General features: G+C 53.8%; 7 protein-coding genes across 7 annotated transcripts; 3 read left to right on the forward strand and 4 right to left on the reverse strand.

The window, feature by feature from the left end:
* Nucleotides 1-837: 837 nt before the first annotated feature.
* Nucleotides 838-2,514, reverse strand: PG986_001035 (uncharacterized protein; the record flags this gene model as incomplete). Its single annotated transcript, XM_066837257.1, is given in 3 exon segments — nucleotides 838-1,109; nucleotides 1,135-1,792; nucleotides 1,810-2,514. The coding sequence occupies 3 exon segments, from the start codon at nucleotides 2,512-2,514 to the stop codon at nucleotides 838-840; spliced, it is 1,635 nt and encodes a 544-aa protein (XP_066706150.1).
* Nucleotides 2,515-4,377: 1,863 nt separating this feature from the next.
* On the forward strand, nucleotides 4,378-5,382 carry PG986_001036 (uncharacterized protein; the record flags this gene model as incomplete). The annotated part of the gene is made up of 3 exons (XM_066837258.1): nucleotides 4,378-4,548; nucleotides 4,614-4,834; nucleotides 4,896-5,382. 3 exons carry the CDS (start codon nucleotides 4,378-4,380, stop codon nucleotides 5,380-5,382), a joined length of 879 nt encoding a protein of 292 aa, XP_066706151.1.
* A 1,617-nt stretch (nucleotides 5,383-6,999) lies between these two features.
* PG986_001037 (uncharacterized protein) lies at nucleotides 7,000-9,029 on the forward strand (the record flags this gene model as incomplete). The annotated part of the gene is made up of 5 exons (XM_066837259.1): nucleotides 7,000-7,097; nucleotides 7,175-7,566; nucleotides 7,643-7,769; nucleotides 7,849-8,094; nucleotides 8,171-9,029. The coding sequence occupies 5 exons, from the start codon at nucleotides 7,000-7,002 to the stop codon at nucleotides 9,027-9,029; spliced, it is 1,722 nt and encodes a 573-aa protein (XP_066706152.1).
* A 321-nt stretch (nucleotides 9,030-9,350) lies between these two features.
* Nucleotides 9,351-10,678, reverse strand: PG986_001038 (uncharacterized protein; the record flags this gene model as incomplete). Its single annotated transcript, XM_066837260.1, has 4 exons — nucleotides 9,351-9,701; nucleotides 9,774-9,920; nucleotides 9,990-10,038; nucleotides 10,116-10,678. 4 exons carry the CDS (start codon nucleotides 10,676-10,678, stop codon nucleotides 9,351-9,353), a joined length of 1,110 nt encoding a protein of 369 aa, XP_066706153.1.
* Nucleotides 10,679-11,824: 1,146 nt separating this feature from the next.
* Nucleotides 11,825-12,444, reverse strand: PG986_001039 (uncharacterized protein; the record flags this gene model as incomplete). Its single annotated transcript, XM_066837261.1, has 2 exons — nucleotides 11,825-11,928; nucleotides 12,012-12,444. The coding sequence occupies 2 exons, from the start codon at nucleotides 12,442-12,444 to the stop codon at nucleotides 11,825-11,827; spliced, it is 537 nt and encodes a 178-aa protein (XP_066706154.1).
* Nucleotides 12,445-14,447: 2,003 nt separating this feature from the next.
* On the reverse strand, nucleotides 14,448-15,896 carry PG986_001040 (uncharacterized protein; the record flags this gene model as incomplete). Its single annotated transcript, XM_066837262.1, has 1 exon — nucleotides 14,448-15,896. One exon carries the CDS (start codon nucleotides 15,894-15,896, stop codon nucleotides 14,448-14,450), a length of 1,449 nt encoding a protein of 482 aa, XP_066706155.1.
* A 1,870-nt stretch (nucleotides 15,897-17,766) lies between these two features.
* On the forward strand, nucleotides 17,767-19,159 carry PG986_001041 (DnaJ like subfamily B member 4; the record flags this gene model as incomplete). The annotated part of the gene is made up of 3 exons (XM_066837263.1): nucleotides 17,767-17,846; nucleotides 18,061-18,805; nucleotides 18,866-19,159. 3 exons carry the CDS (start codon nucleotides 17,767-17,769, stop codon nucleotides 19,157-19,159), a joined length of 1,119 nt encoding a protein of 372 aa, XP_066706156.1.
* Between the last annotated feature and the right edge of the window lie 375 nt (nucleotides 19,160-19,534).

Consider the following 19,534-nt stretch of genomic DNA (forward strand, 5'->3'; position numbering starts at 1 on the left):
CCCCAGAATTGCTGTCAAATCGCCCAGAAGTATGGTCCGGGTCTATGAGGAGAAGCCTAGTACGCAAACGATTAAGCACATACATATGTAGGCATTATTGGAAAAACCGACCAAAGGACATCGCATCGCTAGTGGTGTCGCAATGGAGACAGCTCCCCCGATGCACTGCAACTTGGGTCCTCCTGTATGCAGATGCAGGCGGGTGGACATCCCTCCCCCTCTTCGCCGTTAGATGCTTAGGTGATAACTCTAGTAATAATAGCACACCCATGGGTGTGTGGACGGGTCAGGCAGTAGGGCGCTCGGAGCTCCCCTTTGGGAACTCAATGCCGAGATGGGGGGTGTCGCAGGGACTTTCGAGATACAATATTGATAGTGACGGATACTACCCTACTTGCATCATAGCTCTATCATTCTTCTTCGTATATTCAGGCACATGCAAGTGGTGAGCAGCGGGAAAGGAGTACATCATACCATATGGTGGTAGTTGTAGCAGCCTGCAATGCCACCCTCCAACATAGCATGCATGGAATATTTCTAGTTTCCTTCTAGAGGACAATCACATTGGCATCGGGAGGCAGGGGCCGAGAGGTACTTTTGATGAGAGCGAATAGCATAGATGGCGCATCTGTCGCACAAGATGTATGCAGGAAATTCGCAGTCCGCATTTTGCGGCGCTAAAGAACACAGATAGCTAGCGACGTTGATAGCACCAAGACGGTCTATACCCTTGTCTATAGCACAGGACGCACAGAAGGAGCCACATCAGGGCCGGTGCTCGGGGGTTAGTAACCCCGCAATGAAGTGGACTGGCCCTCACCGACCCTCAGCACGACATCACGACCTCTCATTACGCGAAAGCGTCGAGTGCAGGATATGCTGCTTCATCAAGCTAACACAGACCAGCCCCAACAGGACCAGGCCAAGCATGGTGAGCCAGACACTCCGGAATGCCTCCATGAAGACCGAGATCACAGCACCCGCATCCCAACCCTCGGGCAAGTGTTTGAGCTCGTCGAGATCGTCTCGTATACGGGGGATCTCTGTGGCCGCATCAGGCAGGCCCCCGAATCGATCCCATAGTTGTGTCTTGAGCACGTTCTGGTAGACTGTCGACGCGATGGTGATACCTACCGTGCCCCCCGACGGACCTGAAGCCGTACGTGGCCGCTGTGATCACGGCCTGCTGGGAGTGATCTACTGCCGCCAGGCAAGCCAAGAGAGTGATGGTAAGCATGGCGCCGTATCCCGAGCCGAGAAGTAAGAATGATAGCATGAGCTGCCACTTGGGGGTAGTATCGTTGGTTGTAGTCAGAATGATGACATGTGCCACCTGTAGAGAGACGGCGAAAATGCCCAAGGCGACGTAGCGGCCGGTCTTTTTCATCACATAGCCGCTGCCGACAGAAGAGAAGCAGATACCAATTGGTGCAAACAGAATAACCAGACCGGCCGATGTGGCTGAGCCGCCGCGAGCCTGGAGGTATAGTGGCACGAAGAACAAAGCCATCATGTTCCCCATGGTACACACCAGGTTCGTCATACATGCCGTAAAGACTGTGCGGCGCAGGAGCAGTCGCACAGGTATGACGGGCTGGGCTACCCGCGACTCCCAGATAATAAAGCCAACGAGCGCAACAATAGACAACGGAATCGTAGTCAGTGGCAATGGATGCACCCACGGCACCAGGTTCCCCCCAGCGTTGAGTCCTAGAAGAAGAAGCACCAGGAAGACTATGATCAGGAAAGCGCCGACGAAGTCGATGCGTGCCAGGTATGACTTTTGCGAAATCTTCGGGGGACTCGCACGAGGTACGCAACTAGGCATGCAGAGACCAGAACCGGTGGCACTTGAAGTAGGAATGCCAATCGCCATCCCCAGCTCGAGTAATCGTTCACGAGGCCGCCAAACACCCCTCCAAGCATGGCACCAGAACCGTAGGCAATGTTGCCCACTCCCTGAATGATGCCGCGCTTCCGGAGCGGAACCAGATCCGTGGCAAGGAACGTCGATATTGTCATCAGGCCGCCTCCTCCAATACCGGCAACAACACGTCCTAAAATCATGACGGTCTCGTCTCTGGCAAGTCCACAAATAAGGTTGCCAGCAGCAAAGAAGAGGTTACTGAAAACAAGGCCAGGGCCGCGACCGAATATGTCCGTAAGTCTGCCTGATATTGGCTGGCACGCTGCGTTCGCGATCAAGTACGCAGTCGCCAACCACGACATCAAGCTCAAAGATTTGAACTCGCTCGAGATGGGGGCCGACAGCGTGGCAATGATGGACGCGTCAATGGCGCCCAAGAAGACGCCGACCCAACCGCTGCACAGGATGAGCCAGAGCTTGGCACCGGTGACCTCCTCCACGACGACGGCCTGTTCGTCATCATCGCTCGGTCCCTGAGGTTGCTCGGCGGGGATGACATTCTCCAGAAGCGGTGTCCTCTCATCGCGTCCGCTTGGGGTTGTCACCACGATAGAGGGCTGATCACCCTCCGTGTTATCGCCGTACATTGTTATACTTCTCGCTCGAGGCTGTTGTTCCTTTCCCATAATCCAAATAATCGAGGAGTATGTTGTTTTTCTAGTCAGCTCCCTCAGGCCGATCCAGCACGCGTCAAATCACCTCGAGCTACTGTGGCCCTCCCTCGCGCTCGCTTCCGCTGCAGACGAAAGTGGTTAAGAAGACAAAGTACGACCGGCTATCTTGAGTCAAGATAATCACTCATCATGACTATGACTAAACGGCATTTGTTTATTGCGAGCACACCTTTCGGCAAGTGGAGACACCGTCATCCGCAACGGGATAAGCCGATAACGGCGTGGACCAAGGCCGGTCACTGCTTGTATGTAGGTATGAGCTGTTCTGGGACTGCCAGTGTCGGTCACATTGGACTACGTATGGAACTAGTGCGGGACTCGCACGGGGGCCGTACGCGCTGCGCAAAAGTGCAGGCCAACGAGCTGTGGAAGGCGGGAGGCGGAAGGCGGAGGAGTTATGGTTCGGCAAAAGGAGATATCACGCAGATTACTACACGAGGGAGATCTGGGTTGGCGTTTCGTCCGACGGATGTGCTTTACCCCGGAATTGGTCTAGTGGGCAAGACATACGTCAATGCACAGCCTCACGAAGGCAATACGTCAGAGCGAGCGAGAGAAACTGGAGCAAACGGCACCGGGTTGCATCCCAGAGTTGATCGACATTACTGTACGATACCACCTCTAAACATGTACAGTATTCTCGTTCTCAGATGCTCCCTTGTTCAGCATGGAAGCGCGGTTGGTGGTAGATATGAGCATCTGGCCGAGCCCAAAGTGTGTAGATTCCGGGTTGGCAAATCTCAAAGAGTCGGCCTGAGCCAGGTAAGCAAAGGAAGAAGAAAGTCAATAGCTGTAGCGAACTATTGCCTCTCTAGCCACCGTAGCCACCGTAGCCACTGCAGGATGGCTCAGCCGTGCAGGGCGCCCAGGCGGTCCCAGGCGGCGGTCGCTATTCCCGGGCAGTGATTGGACGAATCCTGTTAGATGGCGCAGCGGCATTGGAGAGACGGAGACTTTGGGCGGATAAAGAATGGGACCCTGGGTAACAGCCAAGCAACCAAGCCGTAGATTGTTCTGCCAGAGCATGGCTGGGTTGTTGTGAGAAGACTAGGGAAAGCTGGTGCGAAACGCGCGTCAGAGCAGGCAGAGCAAGCAGGCAGACGGAGGGAGGGCAGGCTGATTGCTGCCGATGCAGAGGCAGAGAGGCAGAGCTCCAGTAAGGAAGCGACAGAAGTATGCGCCGAAACTTGAACACGAGCAGTGAAAAAGGTGCGACTTAGCTAGCAAGCAGGCTGCCTTGATTTGCATGTTGATTTCCACATAATACACTACGACGAATCCATACAACTTCGATTTTTCCATACCGCATCAACAGCGGCTTGCCTCTCTCTTCCTCCTACTTGTACTTGCACATTCCGATCGCTATACTATACTGCATCTTTCGCCTGCTGCTGGTTTCTCGACCCGACCGCACCGGCGCTTTGCTACCTGGATTCCAATAAAAAGAACGGTTTCAGCTTTAGAGGACGGACCAGACCAAACATTGAAACGGGGGCTCCGCCTTTAGTAAACCGCCCAACGTCTCGTCTCGTATCGACAATCAACAACCGTCATCTCTTTGCACCCCTAAAAAAAGCGCAGCTTCTTTGGCCGGCCGAGTCTTCCCTCACTTGTGCAGACCACCTATTGGGCATTTGCTACAAGTTCTCGATCCAAGTCTCGAATTCAAAACCCCCCTTTCTGTCTTACCTTGGACCTCGAACCTTGATTCAACCCCCGCACTGTCGAAGGCTACGTACTTCTACAGCATCTGGATCTTCTCGGTGGCTACCCGCAATGGCCATATTCGAAAGCCTGGAATGGGACGCCGACTACGTCCCCGGCGTCAAGCTGGGTCTTCATAGTATGCAACTCCTCTTCGGCTTCGTCATCTTCGTGTTAGAGATTATTCTATTCAAGGACGACAAGGCGCTCATCAACGGCAACAATGGCTGGCCATTCGGTCTGGTACGTCCCGCCATCTCGAAGCTACCTCGCGCGAACCCCGATTACTGACACAGCGACCTCCACAGTGCTTTCTTTCCGTACTGGCCTGGATCTACTTGGTTATGACACCGCGCTGGGAAAGGTCGCGCAAACTGGCCCAACCCCATGCCATGGCTGTCGTCGACGGCGTGTTCGCCATCTTCTGGCTGTCTGCCTTCGCCAGTCAAGCTGCTTACAACACGGCCAACTCGTGTGGAAACCAGTGCAAAGTCAGCAAGGCCGTCGTCGGCATAGCGTTTTTTGAGGTGTATGTTTGAGTCCAGACCCCCCAATCAAGCCCAGCGCAGCCATACTAATGTGCCCGACAGTCTATTCTGGATCGGCACCACCCTCCTGAGCCTCTACACTGTGCAGTACTACAACTTCAACGGCAACCTGCCCGGCTACGACAAGGTCGGCAAGCGAACGCAAAACATCGATCCCGACAAGGCCGCTTTCTCGATGGCCCCGCATGACGAAGAGGCCTACGCACCTGTGAACATGGACGACAATGATGGCGACCACCTCGGCAACTCCCACGCCCCCTACAACGCCGACTCGTATGGCAGCCGACCCATGTTTGACAGCGAGACCGAATACCGCCCGCACACAGCCTCCACTGGTGCGCCACAACTCGACAACCCCTTTGCCGACAACGGCCGCCTCACGCCGCTCAACGACCCATACGCCTCATCATATGGCGGCTCGGACGCAGGCGGCCCTAGGCTCTATGCTCCTCCTTCGGTCAGCGACTTTGATGATGTGACAAGGCCTGCGCAGTTCCCTGCCGCAAACTACGACCGTACTTTGCATTAAGAAGACTTTGGGTACGGGAGGCTTTGCGGGGGAAAACACGCCACGAGGAAAACGAGTGCATTGAACGGATCTAATCATGGCACGAAGCGAAGAGGATAGGAACGGGGCCAGCGGGAATGGGCTTGTATGAGAACTATAGGAACTGTCGACTTTGGTATTGGGACTTCTGGCTTGGCCCAACCGACTATACCTGTGTCTTGGGTTTTACTGTTTTTTGGTGCGCTGGTGTTACGGATACATGATTAGCAGTCCTGTGTGAATGACTATAGACGGCATCCAGAGTGCGGAGGACTGCTTAACGGTCCCTGTACTCCACGCTTTATGAATGAATACATATTGAAGATACTATATCTCATTGGGACACGATAGATTTGAAGTACGATGTGACGTGTTACAATAGGTTCGGTAGGCGTGCGCCTTCATGGTCCAGAGGCTCTGTTTCGCATGCATCCCGTACTAATGAACAAGACTACCCAATCCTCGGTAACCTAGTCTGGGCTCTTGCTAGCACATAACGACAATGCCATCATCTATGCGACGTTCCTCGACTGCCTCCCCGGCTCTTGGTTTGGGCTAGTGAACTAGCTTCAAGTGATCGGCATAATGGTTGTCTGCCTTGGAAAGCGGCGAGAGGGTTTCAATAAGTTGTTGCCGTGCCTGGTAGAGCCCTCAATTCCGCTGGCGATCTACGCTGTACAGCAGTCTGGATGTGTTCGGCATCACTTGACGCGGCGCTCTGGTTCATTCGAAGCGGGCGTGTGTAGATGACAACGGCTGTCATCTCATGTGGCATATAGATTGGTCAGACGAAGACACCACCCACGCTTTTTGCAAGTCGAAAAAAAAGAGGGAAGTCTATCTCAAGGCTACTGCAGAGAATTGAGTCTCGACGAACAAATACCCGACATATTCACCGCAAACGGACATCGGAGACCCCGGGCGACGTCGCTGCTGCGGATGTTGATCATCCTGACCGCCATGTGCTACAGCATACCCAGTACGGCACCCAACATACTGTCGTACTACCTAACCTAGAACTTTGGTGATCTGGGAACAGCTGATATGCCGGCTCCTAAGCTTATTGTATGGGTACGCACGTAGAAGATGGGGCCCTTTGACATGGATACTCCCTCTACGCCTCCACGCGTGGCCTGGATTCTTGGACGAATTGCCGACGACTAAACGTCATATCTGGGGTATCCGGGGTCCGGGGCAAATACATCATCCCAGCTTCGACTGGCTGCCTCATGACACTAGGAGAGTCAAGTCGATCTGCGGGGTCTGGGCGTGGAGATGCCCCCAAACGGGTGCCATTGACGAATCAACGGATGGGCTTTGTAAGGAGCGATCATTAAGGCGAAACTTACGCCGATGACCTAGACGAATCCTGTTGGAGAGCCGTCCTCCTGGGAAGCGAGCCATCAGACGGTTCAGACTTTTGCCCATAAGAAGTCAGATGTGCTCTTGCCCCGATTCGCTCCTTCTCGCAGTATATAAATATGTGTGTGCATGCGCCTCGAAACCCAATGGGACAGAGCCGTATGTGGTAAAAAAGACAAAAACGACTACTTGGGCTATCAGACTGGACATATCCCGGACGCGAACCACCAAGCCAAAATGAAAGTGACGACCACGCAGCCATACTTTGGCTTGAAGGGAGCATGGCTCACCTTCTGGGTCACCGTCGCATGCGCGACCGACATGACCCTCTTCGGGTAGGTCCAAACTTACCAGAAATCATGACCAAAGACCTTAGTCCCTGCTGACATATCTCTTTCTCTCTCTACCAAAGATACGACCAGGGTGTCTTTGGCGGCGTCATCGTCACGCCGGACTTCCTGGACCTGCTGGGCATCGCCAACAACGAGAAGCTGCAGTCGACGGTGACGGCCATCTACGACGTGGGCTGCTTCCTCGGTGCGCTGTCGACCATGTACATCGGCGAGCGTCTCGGCCGCAAGAGGACCGTCATGCTGGGCACCACTATCATGGCCGTGGGCGCCATTCTGCAGATCGCGGCCTTCGGCATGGCACAGATGATCGTCGGCCGCGTCATCGCGGGTATCGGTAATGGTATCAACACTTCCACGGCCCCCGTCTGGCAGGGCGAGACGTCCAAGGCCAGCTGGCGCGGCAAGCTCGTCATTATTGAGATGATCATGAACATCTTTGGCTTCATGCTGAGTAAGTCGGATCCATCTCCACTCGAGCTGAACAAGCACAGCAGGAACGACAAGATTGCTAATTGTACGCTGTTAAGGTAATTGGGTCACCTTTGGACTGTCCTATGCCTCGGGTTCTATTGCGTGGCGTCTGCCCTTGGCTATCCAGTTCATCTTCATCTTCGTCCTTTGGGGCACCGTACCATGGTTACCCGAAAGCCCTCGGTAAGTTTTCTCGACATACCCAAACAGGACACCTATTCATATCCTGCTCCCGGATTGCTGACTGACTTGAACCCATCAGTTGGCTCATTGCCAAGGGCCGTGTCCAAGAAGCCGACATCATCCTGGCCGACCTCGAGGCCCTGGATGTGGATGACCCGTACATCATCACTCAGTCCAAGGACATCCAGTGGGCCGTGAGCTATGAGCGGGAGAATAGTGTTCCCTGGTCCATGCTGCTTCGTGGGAAGACTGGACCAAACCAAGGTACCAGTACGATCCGTCGATTGATACTCGGTATGGGAACCCAGGCAATGCAACAATTCAGGTTAGTTTTATCCTCCCTTCCCCTTGCCACCTGGCAACTAGAGTTTTGACTGACTTGCGGCTTGGTTGTATTGTAGCGGTATCAACGTTACCTCATACTACCTGCCTCTGGTACTGATTCGATCTGTTGGGTTGGACAATAAGCTTGCAAGATTGCTTGCCGCCTGCAACTCGGTCTCCTACCTGCTGTTCAGTTTGATCGGCATTCCCAATGTTGAGCGATGGGGAAGGAGAAAGATGATGATGTGTAAGCACCTACCCACGGCCCCCGACGCCTCCCTCCCTCCTGCTAACAGGACGATAATAGACGCCGCCTTTGGCCAGTTCTTCTGCTACATGATTATCACCATCTGCATCCGCTACAACGAGGACACGACGATCGGCCAAGTGGCGAACGAGAAATGGGCCAAGGCCTCGATCGCCTTCTTCTTCCTGTACTACGTCTTCTTCGGCATCGGCTGGCAGGGCGTGCCGTGGCTGTACCCGACCGAGATCAACAGCCTGAGCATGCGGACCAAGGGCGCGGCGCTGGGCACGGCGACCAACTGGATCGTCAACTTCATGGTGGTGGAGATCACGCCCGTGGGCATCGCGAGCCTGGGCTGGCGCTTCTACATCATCTGGACCGTCTTCAACTTCGCCTTCATCCCCATCGTCTACCTCTTCTACCCCGAGACGGCCGACCGCTCTCTCGAGGACGTCGACCGCTTCTTCCAGGAGAACCACGATATCCTGGTGTGCAGGGACCCCGACGCCCGCTCGTCCAAGCGGCCCGTCCGCTACCTCGAGCACGAGCGCGACGAGGTCCGCCGCAACAGCTCCATCCGGCCCGCGGACATTGACGCGGTGCTCCAGCGGAGGCGGACGGCGGACAAGGCAAATATGGGCGGTGGCAAAGATGAGGAAGAGGGGCACGCGGCGCATATTGAAAAGTAGGGACTGTGAAATGGTGGTATGCATACGCGTACAGTGTCTGGCAATCTTGTATAACTTGAATGGGGGCTGGCTTTGTGAAGTAACAGTTAGGTGATTCATCGAAGGATATTATAGTTGAAAACAAGAGAAAATGCGTTATTCTATATGCAATATTCCGCTATGTTAAAAGGGTATCCCGCGAATCCAAAATTTTCGCTCAATCGCTACTCGAATGTCTGCAGCAAAGACCCGTCAGCTAAAGACCACGACGTTATGAAAAGGGGCCATCAAACACTTACAATTTTCACAGACTTCATATATATAAGCGTGAATATAGAGTAGTCAATAATCATGGTCTTGCCGCTGGTGTCGTAATGCGTCTGCGGCGCAGGAGCATAGACGATTCCGTCCGTGGATGCGAAGAGGGTCACCGGGTCCGACCACGGTCCTTGTATTGACGAGGCCGTCTTGGCTATGATATCTGCTCTCGTCAAGCGGGATCAGTACTTGGCGCTTCTTTGAGCTGGTAAGAGGTTTTCTTTCTCGTTGGAAGTACATACTGCTCCAGTCTGACTGGACGTAGACATAGCTCGTATAATAATCACTGTAGAGCAAGGTTCCTGCGGTCCCAGTAACGACCGCTGCTGGAGCCCAATCGTTGTAGTTGGGGTACGTGAGGCGTTGGGTGTCCCACTACGAGATGTCTGTTGTCAGCTCCCCAGACTCTCACCAGCCGGCAGGGGGAGGAGAACAGGCGCTGCTTACTGCGGATCCATTCCAATACTCATAGGCATCGACGTCCCAGAAGTTGCCGAACGGGACACGAGATAAATAGATATAGGAGTCCTCGTAACCTGGCGCTAGGCTAGAGAGCCCGCCCAGGGTATAGACGTAACCGTCCACGCCGGGCCCCTGAATTGGATCATGAGTATAAGAATGCAGCAGACTCCAATGATGCGCTTCCCGAACGAGGTAACTCACCCAAACGCCCTTGTCACCCCACACAGGCTCCGTGTAGTCCCACATGGGACTGCGGCGGAACATATTCTGTCAGTCAAACATTACAACCAGGCGGATTCTGAGCTGCAGGTCAGATATGTCACTTACGCAGACATCTCGCAACTCGGTGTACTGCCGTCTCCATCCCAAGTGATGGTAGCGACGCCCGAGTTAACGACAGCGCCATTGATATCTTCGGGCGTAGCAGGACCGACGGAGTGGTACCAGGCGACACCCGTGTTGATGCCCGTACTGATGATGGCCGAGAACTGGGGGCGGGTGTTCTCGGTGACGGGCGCGCAGAGGGCGCTCGGGTTGTTGCCGGGGCCCGGGCCGACGATGTCGTGGTTGACGACGGGGTCGTCGGTGGCGGCCACGAGCGTGTTGGACGCGAAGCCGTGGCAGGGGCCCGTGGGGCCGCCGTCGCCGTCGCAGGTCAGGGTGTCGGCGTAGAACTTGAGCCAGTGGCCGCCGATCTGCGACTCCCAGCCGGCGTCCCGGGAGACGTCGGGGTAGTTGTCGCTTGTGACGTTGCCCAGAACGACGGCCGACTGCACCCGGATGGGATGCGACTGCTGCTCTTGCTGCTGCTGCTGCTGCTGCTGCTGCGAGGATGCTCCTGTCAGGAGGTATCCGAGCAACAGGTAGCCCGCAGCACGCAGAAAAGGCATTTTCGTCTTCTTCTGGCTTTATCCGGAGTCCCCGTTCATCTAAGAGAGGTTGAACCGCAGTGTCTCTGGGATTACCACATCTATTACCTTGTGTGCCGACGTCTGGAATTTATATTTTTGAGCATGCACTTAAGCATGGCTGGTGGGCTTGAGATGCCTTGTAACATCGGCTCCCCCTTTTTCTGCTGATTGTGCTGTGAGAGATGTCAACTAATAGGTTTCAGGGGTATCTGGCGTCTGTTGGGTCACTCTTTGGCCCCTACAATATACGCAGGTGCGGAGGGAAAGGAGGTTGGTGATACACTGGAATCCATCAGCGTGAGTCGACCAACGGGCTCAGGCTGTTTGACACGACTTTGTATATTGGGCTAATATGAAAATGAGGTCAGGTGCCCCAGAAATCCAAGCACATAAAACAGAATCAAACAGCTAACGGTGTTGCTGAGCTGCCGTTTCTCTTCAGCTCCAGCCCAATGTTTCAGTTGGAACACGAAACGTAGAAATCCAAGTGCATGACTAGTCTTATTTACTCCATCTATTGGCAATCAACGCGGCTCGTACAGAGCAGCAACTTGAAAGCCCCCTTATCCTAGGAATGATCGATGCCATCAAGTGAGTGAGTTACCTTTAGCATCTGTAGATCTAATTTAGGTAGGTAAATACGCGCTCAGTAACCCTTTTACGTCCAGGCTATGTGCAATTAATACGTAATCTGTCCGCGATTGTTCAACTTGGTGAGATACCTAGCGTTCTAATTGCGAGGGGAATGTGCTCATGTATGGTGTTCTGCATCTGGAGGCTAGGGGGCCGACATATTGAGGTGACTTTCATGTGAAGCCCTCGTGGTTCTTCTGGCGATGAGCCGTAGCAATAAGGTGAGCATTGAGGACATCAAGCACCCGTACTGCCATTCTAGACGAAAAAAAAAAACAAAAAAAAAAAAAAAAAAAAAAAACACAGACACACCCACGGGAAAAAGATGCACCAAGATGTGGCGGCTCGTGATCCATCATCCACCCATGGTTCGCAAAAAATTAATCTGCAGAAGCACTGAGGTGAGGGCACTTTCCCCCTAACATCGACTGTGAATAAATCAAGCTGCCTCCAAGGTTCACCCGGCCTACCCTGGTTGTTCTGTCCGTAAAACTAACGCTCAGCCATCATCGTCGAAAACGACCTCTTTGTCGAGAGCCCAACAGCAGCAGTGGTAACAACATTTCCGGACTTTGTCACAGCACCGGTAGTCGGGTCTAAACAAGGCATCAGGCTTGATGAAAATTCCACTCACTTGAACTTCACTAAAGAAAAACAAAGTCCAATAAAGTGCACAAACTTCCGGGGAACCAACACGAGGGCACAACAACCATGCCCAAAGCATCAAAGTTCGTGAAGACGGAGCGTCTGCCGGCCAGCTCGCGACAAGTTCCATATCCGAACATGCAGGTTCCTTTGGACAGATTCGACATTACTGTCCGGCCGGCTGCTGCGAACCAGCAGAGAATCATGCCACGTCTTCCGATACAACCTTCTCCTTCCGCCTCTCCTGCGATGGGCCGTGATCGGATGCAGCGCCCAGCAGCGGCACCTCCTGGTTCCATGCCACCGCAGCCGCGGCCTTCTTCGTCCGTAGGCGGCACCATACGCCAAGCAACCCCTCGTCCACGAGCTGAGATGTGGACCTTCATCAGCGGGATACTGATAACCAACGAGTTCGGCAACCCTCTGCGCACGCCAGAGGACGTGGCCCGGATGCTCCACAACTTCATCGGGGAACCATTGAAGAAGATGATGCCACATGTCGATGGTAAGAAGCCTTCCACCCCATCCCGCCCTAGCTGCTCTCGAGTATTAAGAAGTCATGGTGAAACTAATGCTCGGATCCTAGATGACTCCGCACGCAGTGCTCGAAATCTATCGGCCCAGCGTGCCGAGTTAGTAATCGATTGGATCCTAATGATGTCGGCTACATGGCCCTACATCGATGCCGTGCAGCCCGTCCGGCTGAATTATCTGGTGGGCTTCTTTCTGAAATCCGGCTGCATTAAACGGGAGGTCCTTGGGCGGTCCATCTACAAAACGTGGCGTGAGTTTGCAGCACTCTACTTACCCCTTTCTTGTGAATCAGCAATAACCAACTCGTCGTTCCAAATCCCACTCCGCCTCTCCCCTCCCCTCCCGACAGAATGGATGAGCAAAGCTGCCCATCTTATAGGCGTATCCCCTATTTATGTATCGTTCCTCTCCGCTAACGTTTGCTGGTCTTCTCTATATTAGTCGGGTTCCAGAGGGGAAATTGGATGGACTACGCCTCTAAGCTGACGGGCTTTGTCATGCAAATCCACAGGGTCAACTGGAAGCTCCTGGGCATCAGCAACGGGTTATTTTGGCCAGGCACCCCAGACGAGCTGCCGAACTGGGTTAACCTGTTGCTGCCTCACAAGGACAACAGCCCGGAAGCCCAAGCTCAACGCGAGCGTCCGTGGACCGACGGCAAGGGGTTTGTTACCAGGGTCGCGTTAGCTCTTAGGAACCCTCATGGGAACCCTTTTCGGGACCCGACGCCCACCGATGCTACAAACCCGCCCACCATGCAACGGCCCATGCCGGCACCTGCACCTCGACACACACAGCAACCACAACACAGCCCTTCTCGGAAGCCAAGGACGAAGATGAGGGTAAGGCCACGGCGACAACAATTGAGCAGGAACTTGGCGGACATCTAATACCCCAAAGTCTCCAACCGCTTTCTTGGAAACTGCAGGGGGAAATTCGACTTGGGATATTTGCCTCCATCCGCGATAGCAGCCGCCAGAGGCTTTTTTCATTCATGAGTTGGATGAACCAGGTATATAGGCTAGCTGACTCCTAAGAATCTCGTCACGGGTGCTATGCCATGAGTCGTGGGCCGCATAGGCATCGATTGGTGCTGGCACAATCCATATACTGCCCTGAATCGTCCACCGCCCGATAAGCGTCATGATGCTACAACCCATTAGTCTCAAACATTCAGGCTTACTCATGCTCAATTGTGTAACCATCCTTTCCGTCCAAAACATCTTCCACTGTGGGTGTAGCTGGCTCACGACCACATCGACACATTCGTGGTCAGTAGAAAACCAGATCGCTGTAGCAAGTTCCTGTGCCACCTTTGATAAAGATGATCAGAATACAGATTTCTCCACCATAATCAATGAAAAGCTCCCGTTTTGTCCATTGTTGCAGAATGATGCTGGATAGCTTAGCATACTTCCATTCTTCATGTGAACCTATGCTGGCCATCCACAGAAACAGCTGCCAGAGACCGATACCCCCTTGTCCTTTCAGATGGAGGAGCTGATGGCTAGGAGAGTTGCCTGAGCCTTGATGTGACTGGCGAATGATGCAATTTGTAGCTCGATTCTGGAGAAACCCCTGGGTTTGCAATTTCGATGTCCATCTTTTCAGCATGATTGGCGAATGAGGTTAAGAGCTAACCGCTGCAGTAGGTGAAATGGTATCACTGTTGCGCCGGTGGAGGATATGGGTTCCTGTGATCTGCATCTCCGTGTGGTTATATCGTGAGGTGCTTTAGTACTAGCATCTCGCCAATCCTTTGGTTCTCGCTTTAGGCAGCAGCCATGTATCTGAATGGTTGGTAGCTCTCTTTCAAGAGCCCGGGCTTTCGAGCTTCAATATCTAATATCATTTGCCCAAAGAGTCCATTTGCCCAAGTAAACCTAGTTGAAAGCATGGTTAGCATGTTTCTGCTGGGATGTATACCTTATATGACCTACCATTGTCTCGACCACTTTTTGGCGTCAAAAGCGTTGACGCTCTCGTGTATCAGCCCCAACCCCGCGGTGCTCGACAAGAGCATCTTCATGTTCGTCCTAATTTCGATGTCGTCGTCCGTCGTCATGATCCTCATGATGACGGACATGGGCCACGTGGCCCCTGGCTGCACATGGGGACTGCCGATGCCGCTGATGATTGGCCCCTGACACCAGAACGGGTTCGACCGACTCAGAATGAGACTTCGCGTGTTCTGGTAAATCTCGTCGTTCTTGTCCAGGTACCCCAGGAATGGCGCCGATAGGAGCGAAGGCACATTGGCGTCGTCCATCAGGTTCTGCCCGCCGTAGCCATCGACCTCGTATGCGAACACCTTCTTCCCGCTCGGGGCCTTTACGGTACCCCACGTCTTGATGGCCTCGCGGACTTCTGAAGCCATGTCGCGCATCTCCTTTGCCAAACCCGAAGGCGCGTTCGGCAGCCTCTCCATGATGTCGGCGTTGGACTCGAGGTACACGGCCATCATCATGTTGGCAGGGATGCTGAAGTCATAGGTGGCGGCGTCGTCGCTGGGCCGGAAAGGCGAACGTATCAGCCCCGTGTAGTTGACCGGATTGCCGATACCGTGATTGCCAAGAGTCCCCGATCCAGTCATGGTCTGGCTTTGAAATGTATACTCCGGCACGACCCACTCGCCATCTGGCCCATAAGTGGGCTGCTTCAAGGCCTTAGAAGCCGACATTATAGACTGGATCGCATATATCCACTGGTACTTGCCAAAGAAGTCCACATCGCCCGTGGCCGTGTAGTAGTCGTGGCCGAGCTGCAGGAACGCAGCGAAGTCGTCCAGCTCAAAATTGCAAGTAAACACGATCTGCTTGTCGTAGGGCGGAGTTACCGAGTAAGGGTGGTTATTGACTTCCACTGTCATGCCGCTCTCGGGTGGAGGGTGGAAGGCATTGCAGTATGGCGAAATGACGAGGTAGCGCGCCTGCATGTTGAGGACACCGCGAAAGACGGACGCAATGTCGTCGGTAGCATTGGACATGGCCGACTTGTAGGGCGCGATCTGATCGGCGCTGTCTCTGATCCACATGGCATTAATGTCGCCGGTAATCACGAAGCATAGCTCCTCGGCCGTGTTGTTGGCAGCCACGCCGCGCCACTTGATGGCCGTATCCAACGTGTTGGGGAAGGTGTTCTCGAATAGGCGGTACAGATCCGGATCGTAGATATTGTCTTTCAGGCGCACGATGATTTCTTCGACGCCGGAGGAGTTGAAGGTCCGGCAGGCGGGATCGGGTCGCTGATAGGAGAGGGCATAGGCGCCTGTTGACAGAGGCTCGTGACGCTGCTGGGAATGAGTGCTGTAATTGGGACATTCGCCAACGGAAACGCCGAACAGCAGCGCGGCTGCCACTGCTCGAGTGACCCCGCGCATCAACATGGCGATGTTGAAGCTGGGGAAAAGGACGACGGAAGGCAGCGGAAAGCAACGCGAAGTGCCAATTCCTTCTATGTATGGTTTAACTCAGCATCACCAATCGCGAGAGAAACCGAGGAAAAGGGAACTTGGCTCAGTAGCGTACGGAGTAATTATCTAATTGCGGAAGAATAAACTGGGACGTGGTTTGAAACAGACATGACCTTGACCAACCCGTACCGACATTCTCGCAACATCCCTCACATCTGCTTTGGCGAAATTGAGGCAGGAACGACCCGTGTCACCCCAAACTGCCCCTTGCAGGCTGTTCGAGGCCATGGGCCAGATTGCTTGCAGCTTGGCCATGATGAAGGCATTACCAGCCTGCCAACCAAGACAGTGTGCACCGGAGCGGCATTGACTTGGCATCTGCCCGATGAGGAAATTGCGGAAGGGACCATCTTGGGCGCCCGTGCCAATGTGGTTTATATGGGGCAACTGTCAATTGTCAATGCGAAGTAGTCAGTCAGCCCTACAACAGCTGGATAGCTGCTCTTCTTGTTAAGGCATACCTAGTATGAAGGGCAGCTGTCCAGCCCTTTATTAGGCGGTAGCACGAACCAGTCTCTCTCACTTTGGCTGTCGATTCTTGGAGTCGGACAAATGCATACCTAGGTACTCGACACTGCCGGGTATTGATTCGGCTTGTTCCAGTCCATCAGTGTTGTTCCACATGTAGAGGCATATTCAAGTCCTACAGATCGCATGGGAGCTGTTGTGGAGAAGGACGAACACCATGGTGTATGTGACCAAGCGCACATATGTTCATGCTCGAAAGCAGTGATAGCTTCCGCTGTCCGCTGTCCGGGCCTATTGCGCTGCCAAAAGTTCCGTTGGAATCGGAGAATCAGGCGCGACGTCGGCTTGTGTCATACGTTCAACATATGGGGTCCAACTTGCCAAACAAGTTGATGTGATAGAAGCTTCTAGAAGCTTCCATGGTCGTGGCGAACAAAGGAGGACGATCTGTCGGAAAGTGAATACGGCCTTATTGGATGGACTGGGCCCTACACGAAAGGCCTTCAATGCCCGCTGAAGCGAAAGGAGGGCTGGCACCGACTTGATGTTGAATGATATCACCTCTCAGTGTTGCGAACGGAATGACAAGGAAGTTTATGATAAGATATACATACACTTTTGATGGCTGGAATGGCGGGGATATAAAGCCATCACCCCGCAATCAATCAGCGTCATTCCCGCACTGGAAGTGCTTGTCTGCTGCATCCAGCCCCGAGTTGAGACAGCCAGGCCACCGAACACTTTTCGAGAAACGCCTCGAAAACAGAACCGAGATCGACTTCTTTCTACCTGTGCATGCATCGATTGATTGGGATTTCTCCAGATCCATCGAGCAGGCTCTTCCACCAGACTCGTCCACTCTTGCACGCCTCCCACGACGACCGCCCAGAAGACCGCCCTGCCGGAACCACATTGGGCGTCACTGCTGGCGAATTGCAGCAACGCCTGACCAGAACCTTCTATCCCACCCTTAACTGGGGACCACCGGGGGGCCTAGCACGAGCCAAGCTTCAGGTCATTGGGTCGACTCAACACCTTATTCCCAAGATTCCCGAGCTGCCTCATTGGATTCTGCAACCTGGTTCTCTTTTTCTATTGCGCTCAAGCAGTAACGACATACTGAAAGAAGCTTCCATTCTGCAGTGGCCTCTTGTCTTTTCCATTCGTTCGTTGCAGAAGCTCCCATTTGGCACTTCACTTTGCAACCGCACGACTCGCAACAGCAAACCTCGTATATCTATACTACTTGTACCCAGCCGCAACCACGCCCTCGATTGCTTAGTACACCCTCACGTCACCTACTCACACCGACACCATGGTGAAAGAGACAAAACTCTACGACCAGCTGGGCGTCAAACCCGACGCCACGCAAGACGAGATCAAGAAGGGATATCGGTAGGTTGAATCTGCTTCATACCATTCATTGTTCGCCCCTCGTCTCTGCATCTAGCCGTTCCCACCTTTGGAACGGGCCAAGACGATTGTCTTGTTGTTGTATGCCGACGCCACCGTCAACTCACCCTGCACCGGCAACGGCCTTACCACACTGCTATACTGACTGGGCTAAATTGCTGGTTTCAAGCAAGTACTAACAACTTTTGCTCAACAGAAAAGCTGCGCTGAAATGGCATCCCGACAAGAACAAGGACAACCCGGCCGCGGGTGAGAAGTTCAAGGAATGCTCCCAAGCCTATGAGATTCTTTCCGACCCTGAGAAGCGCAAAGTCTACGACCAGTATGGCCTCGAATTTCTACTACGCGGCGGCGGTTCAGCACCTCCGCCTGAGGAGAACCCCTTCGCCAGCGCAGGTGGCGGCGGCATGCCCGGCGGTTTCGAAGGCTTCAACTTTGGTGGTATGCCCGGTGGTGGCGCCAGAACCTACCACTTCAGCACCAACGGAGGCGGAGGTGGGGGTGGCTTCAACTTTAGCAACCCGAACAACATCTTTGCCGAATTCATGCGCAGTGCTGGCGGCGGTGGAGGCGGTGGCTTCGACGACGATGATTTTGCTGATATCATGGGCGGCATGCCACGAGGAGGTGGTGGCCGATCGAGCCGCATGCGTGGTTTCCCTCAGGATGGGTTCCGCAGCAGCGCACGTGAGGCCACACCCGAGGTGACTACAGTGGAGCGCGCATTGCCGCTGACACTTGAGGAACTTTTCAATGGTGTGACCAAGAAGATGAAGATCAAGCGCAAGACCTTTGATGACAGCGGCAAACGGACCACCAGTGACCAAGTCCTCGAGGTGCCCATCAAGCCAGGCCTGAAGAAGGGGAGCAAGATCAAGTTCAAGGGCGTCGGCGACCAAGAGGAAGGCGGCAAGCAAGATCTTCACTTCATCGTGGAAGAGGTAAGCAAGCCTATATGATTTGCAGTCATGCTCGAGTATGCTCACTAACACATTATCTAGAAACCTCACGTCCTTTATGCCCGCGATGGCGACGACTTGATCCACACCGTTGACCTTAGTCTCAAGGAAGCTCTGACTGGCTGGAAGCGCTTGGTCACGACGATCGACGGCAAACAGATTACTGTTGAGAAATCCGGACCTACTCAGCCTGGCAGTTCCGACACGTACCCCAACCAAGGCATGCCCATCTCCAAGAAACCCGGCGACCGGGGCAACTTCATCATCAAGTACAACGTGAAGTTCCCCACGAGCTTAACTGCCCAACAAAAGGCGCAGCTCAAGGAAATCCTATAAGCTTCTTGTTGTTTCTCGTCTACGCAGTATTTATACCTAGTTTCTGCGTAGATCGTTTTGGCGTTTTATCATTGCGGACTCGGGCCCCCAAGAGTGTTGGCGTTGGATGGAATATCAACCTGTATTTGATTTCGGCGTTTTGTCTTCATACATTTTCTCTATTTCTACACGACGAAACGAATACATGAGAAAAAGAAGAAGCGGCAGGGACCTCAATCGGGCCTGGAGCGGAAGAAGCCCTCTCTGCCAAGCTGGCTCCGTGCCTATTCATACCGAAGCAAGGTGGGCAGAGAAGGGTTAAGAGGAGCAGGCGTGAATGGGTCGAGGGCGGTTCTGTGTCCGGCGTAGCCGGGGAGCGCGCCCAACGAGTAGTAG

Source organism: Apiospora aurea (genome assembly GCF_038362705.1).
Source record: "Apiospora aurea strain CBS 24483 chromosome Unknown utg000001l_segment0_segment0, whole genome shotgun sequence".
NCBI classification, from domain to species: Eukaryota; Fungi; Ascomycota; class Sordariomycetes; order Amphisphaeriales; family Apiosporaceae; genus Apiospora; species Apiospora aurea.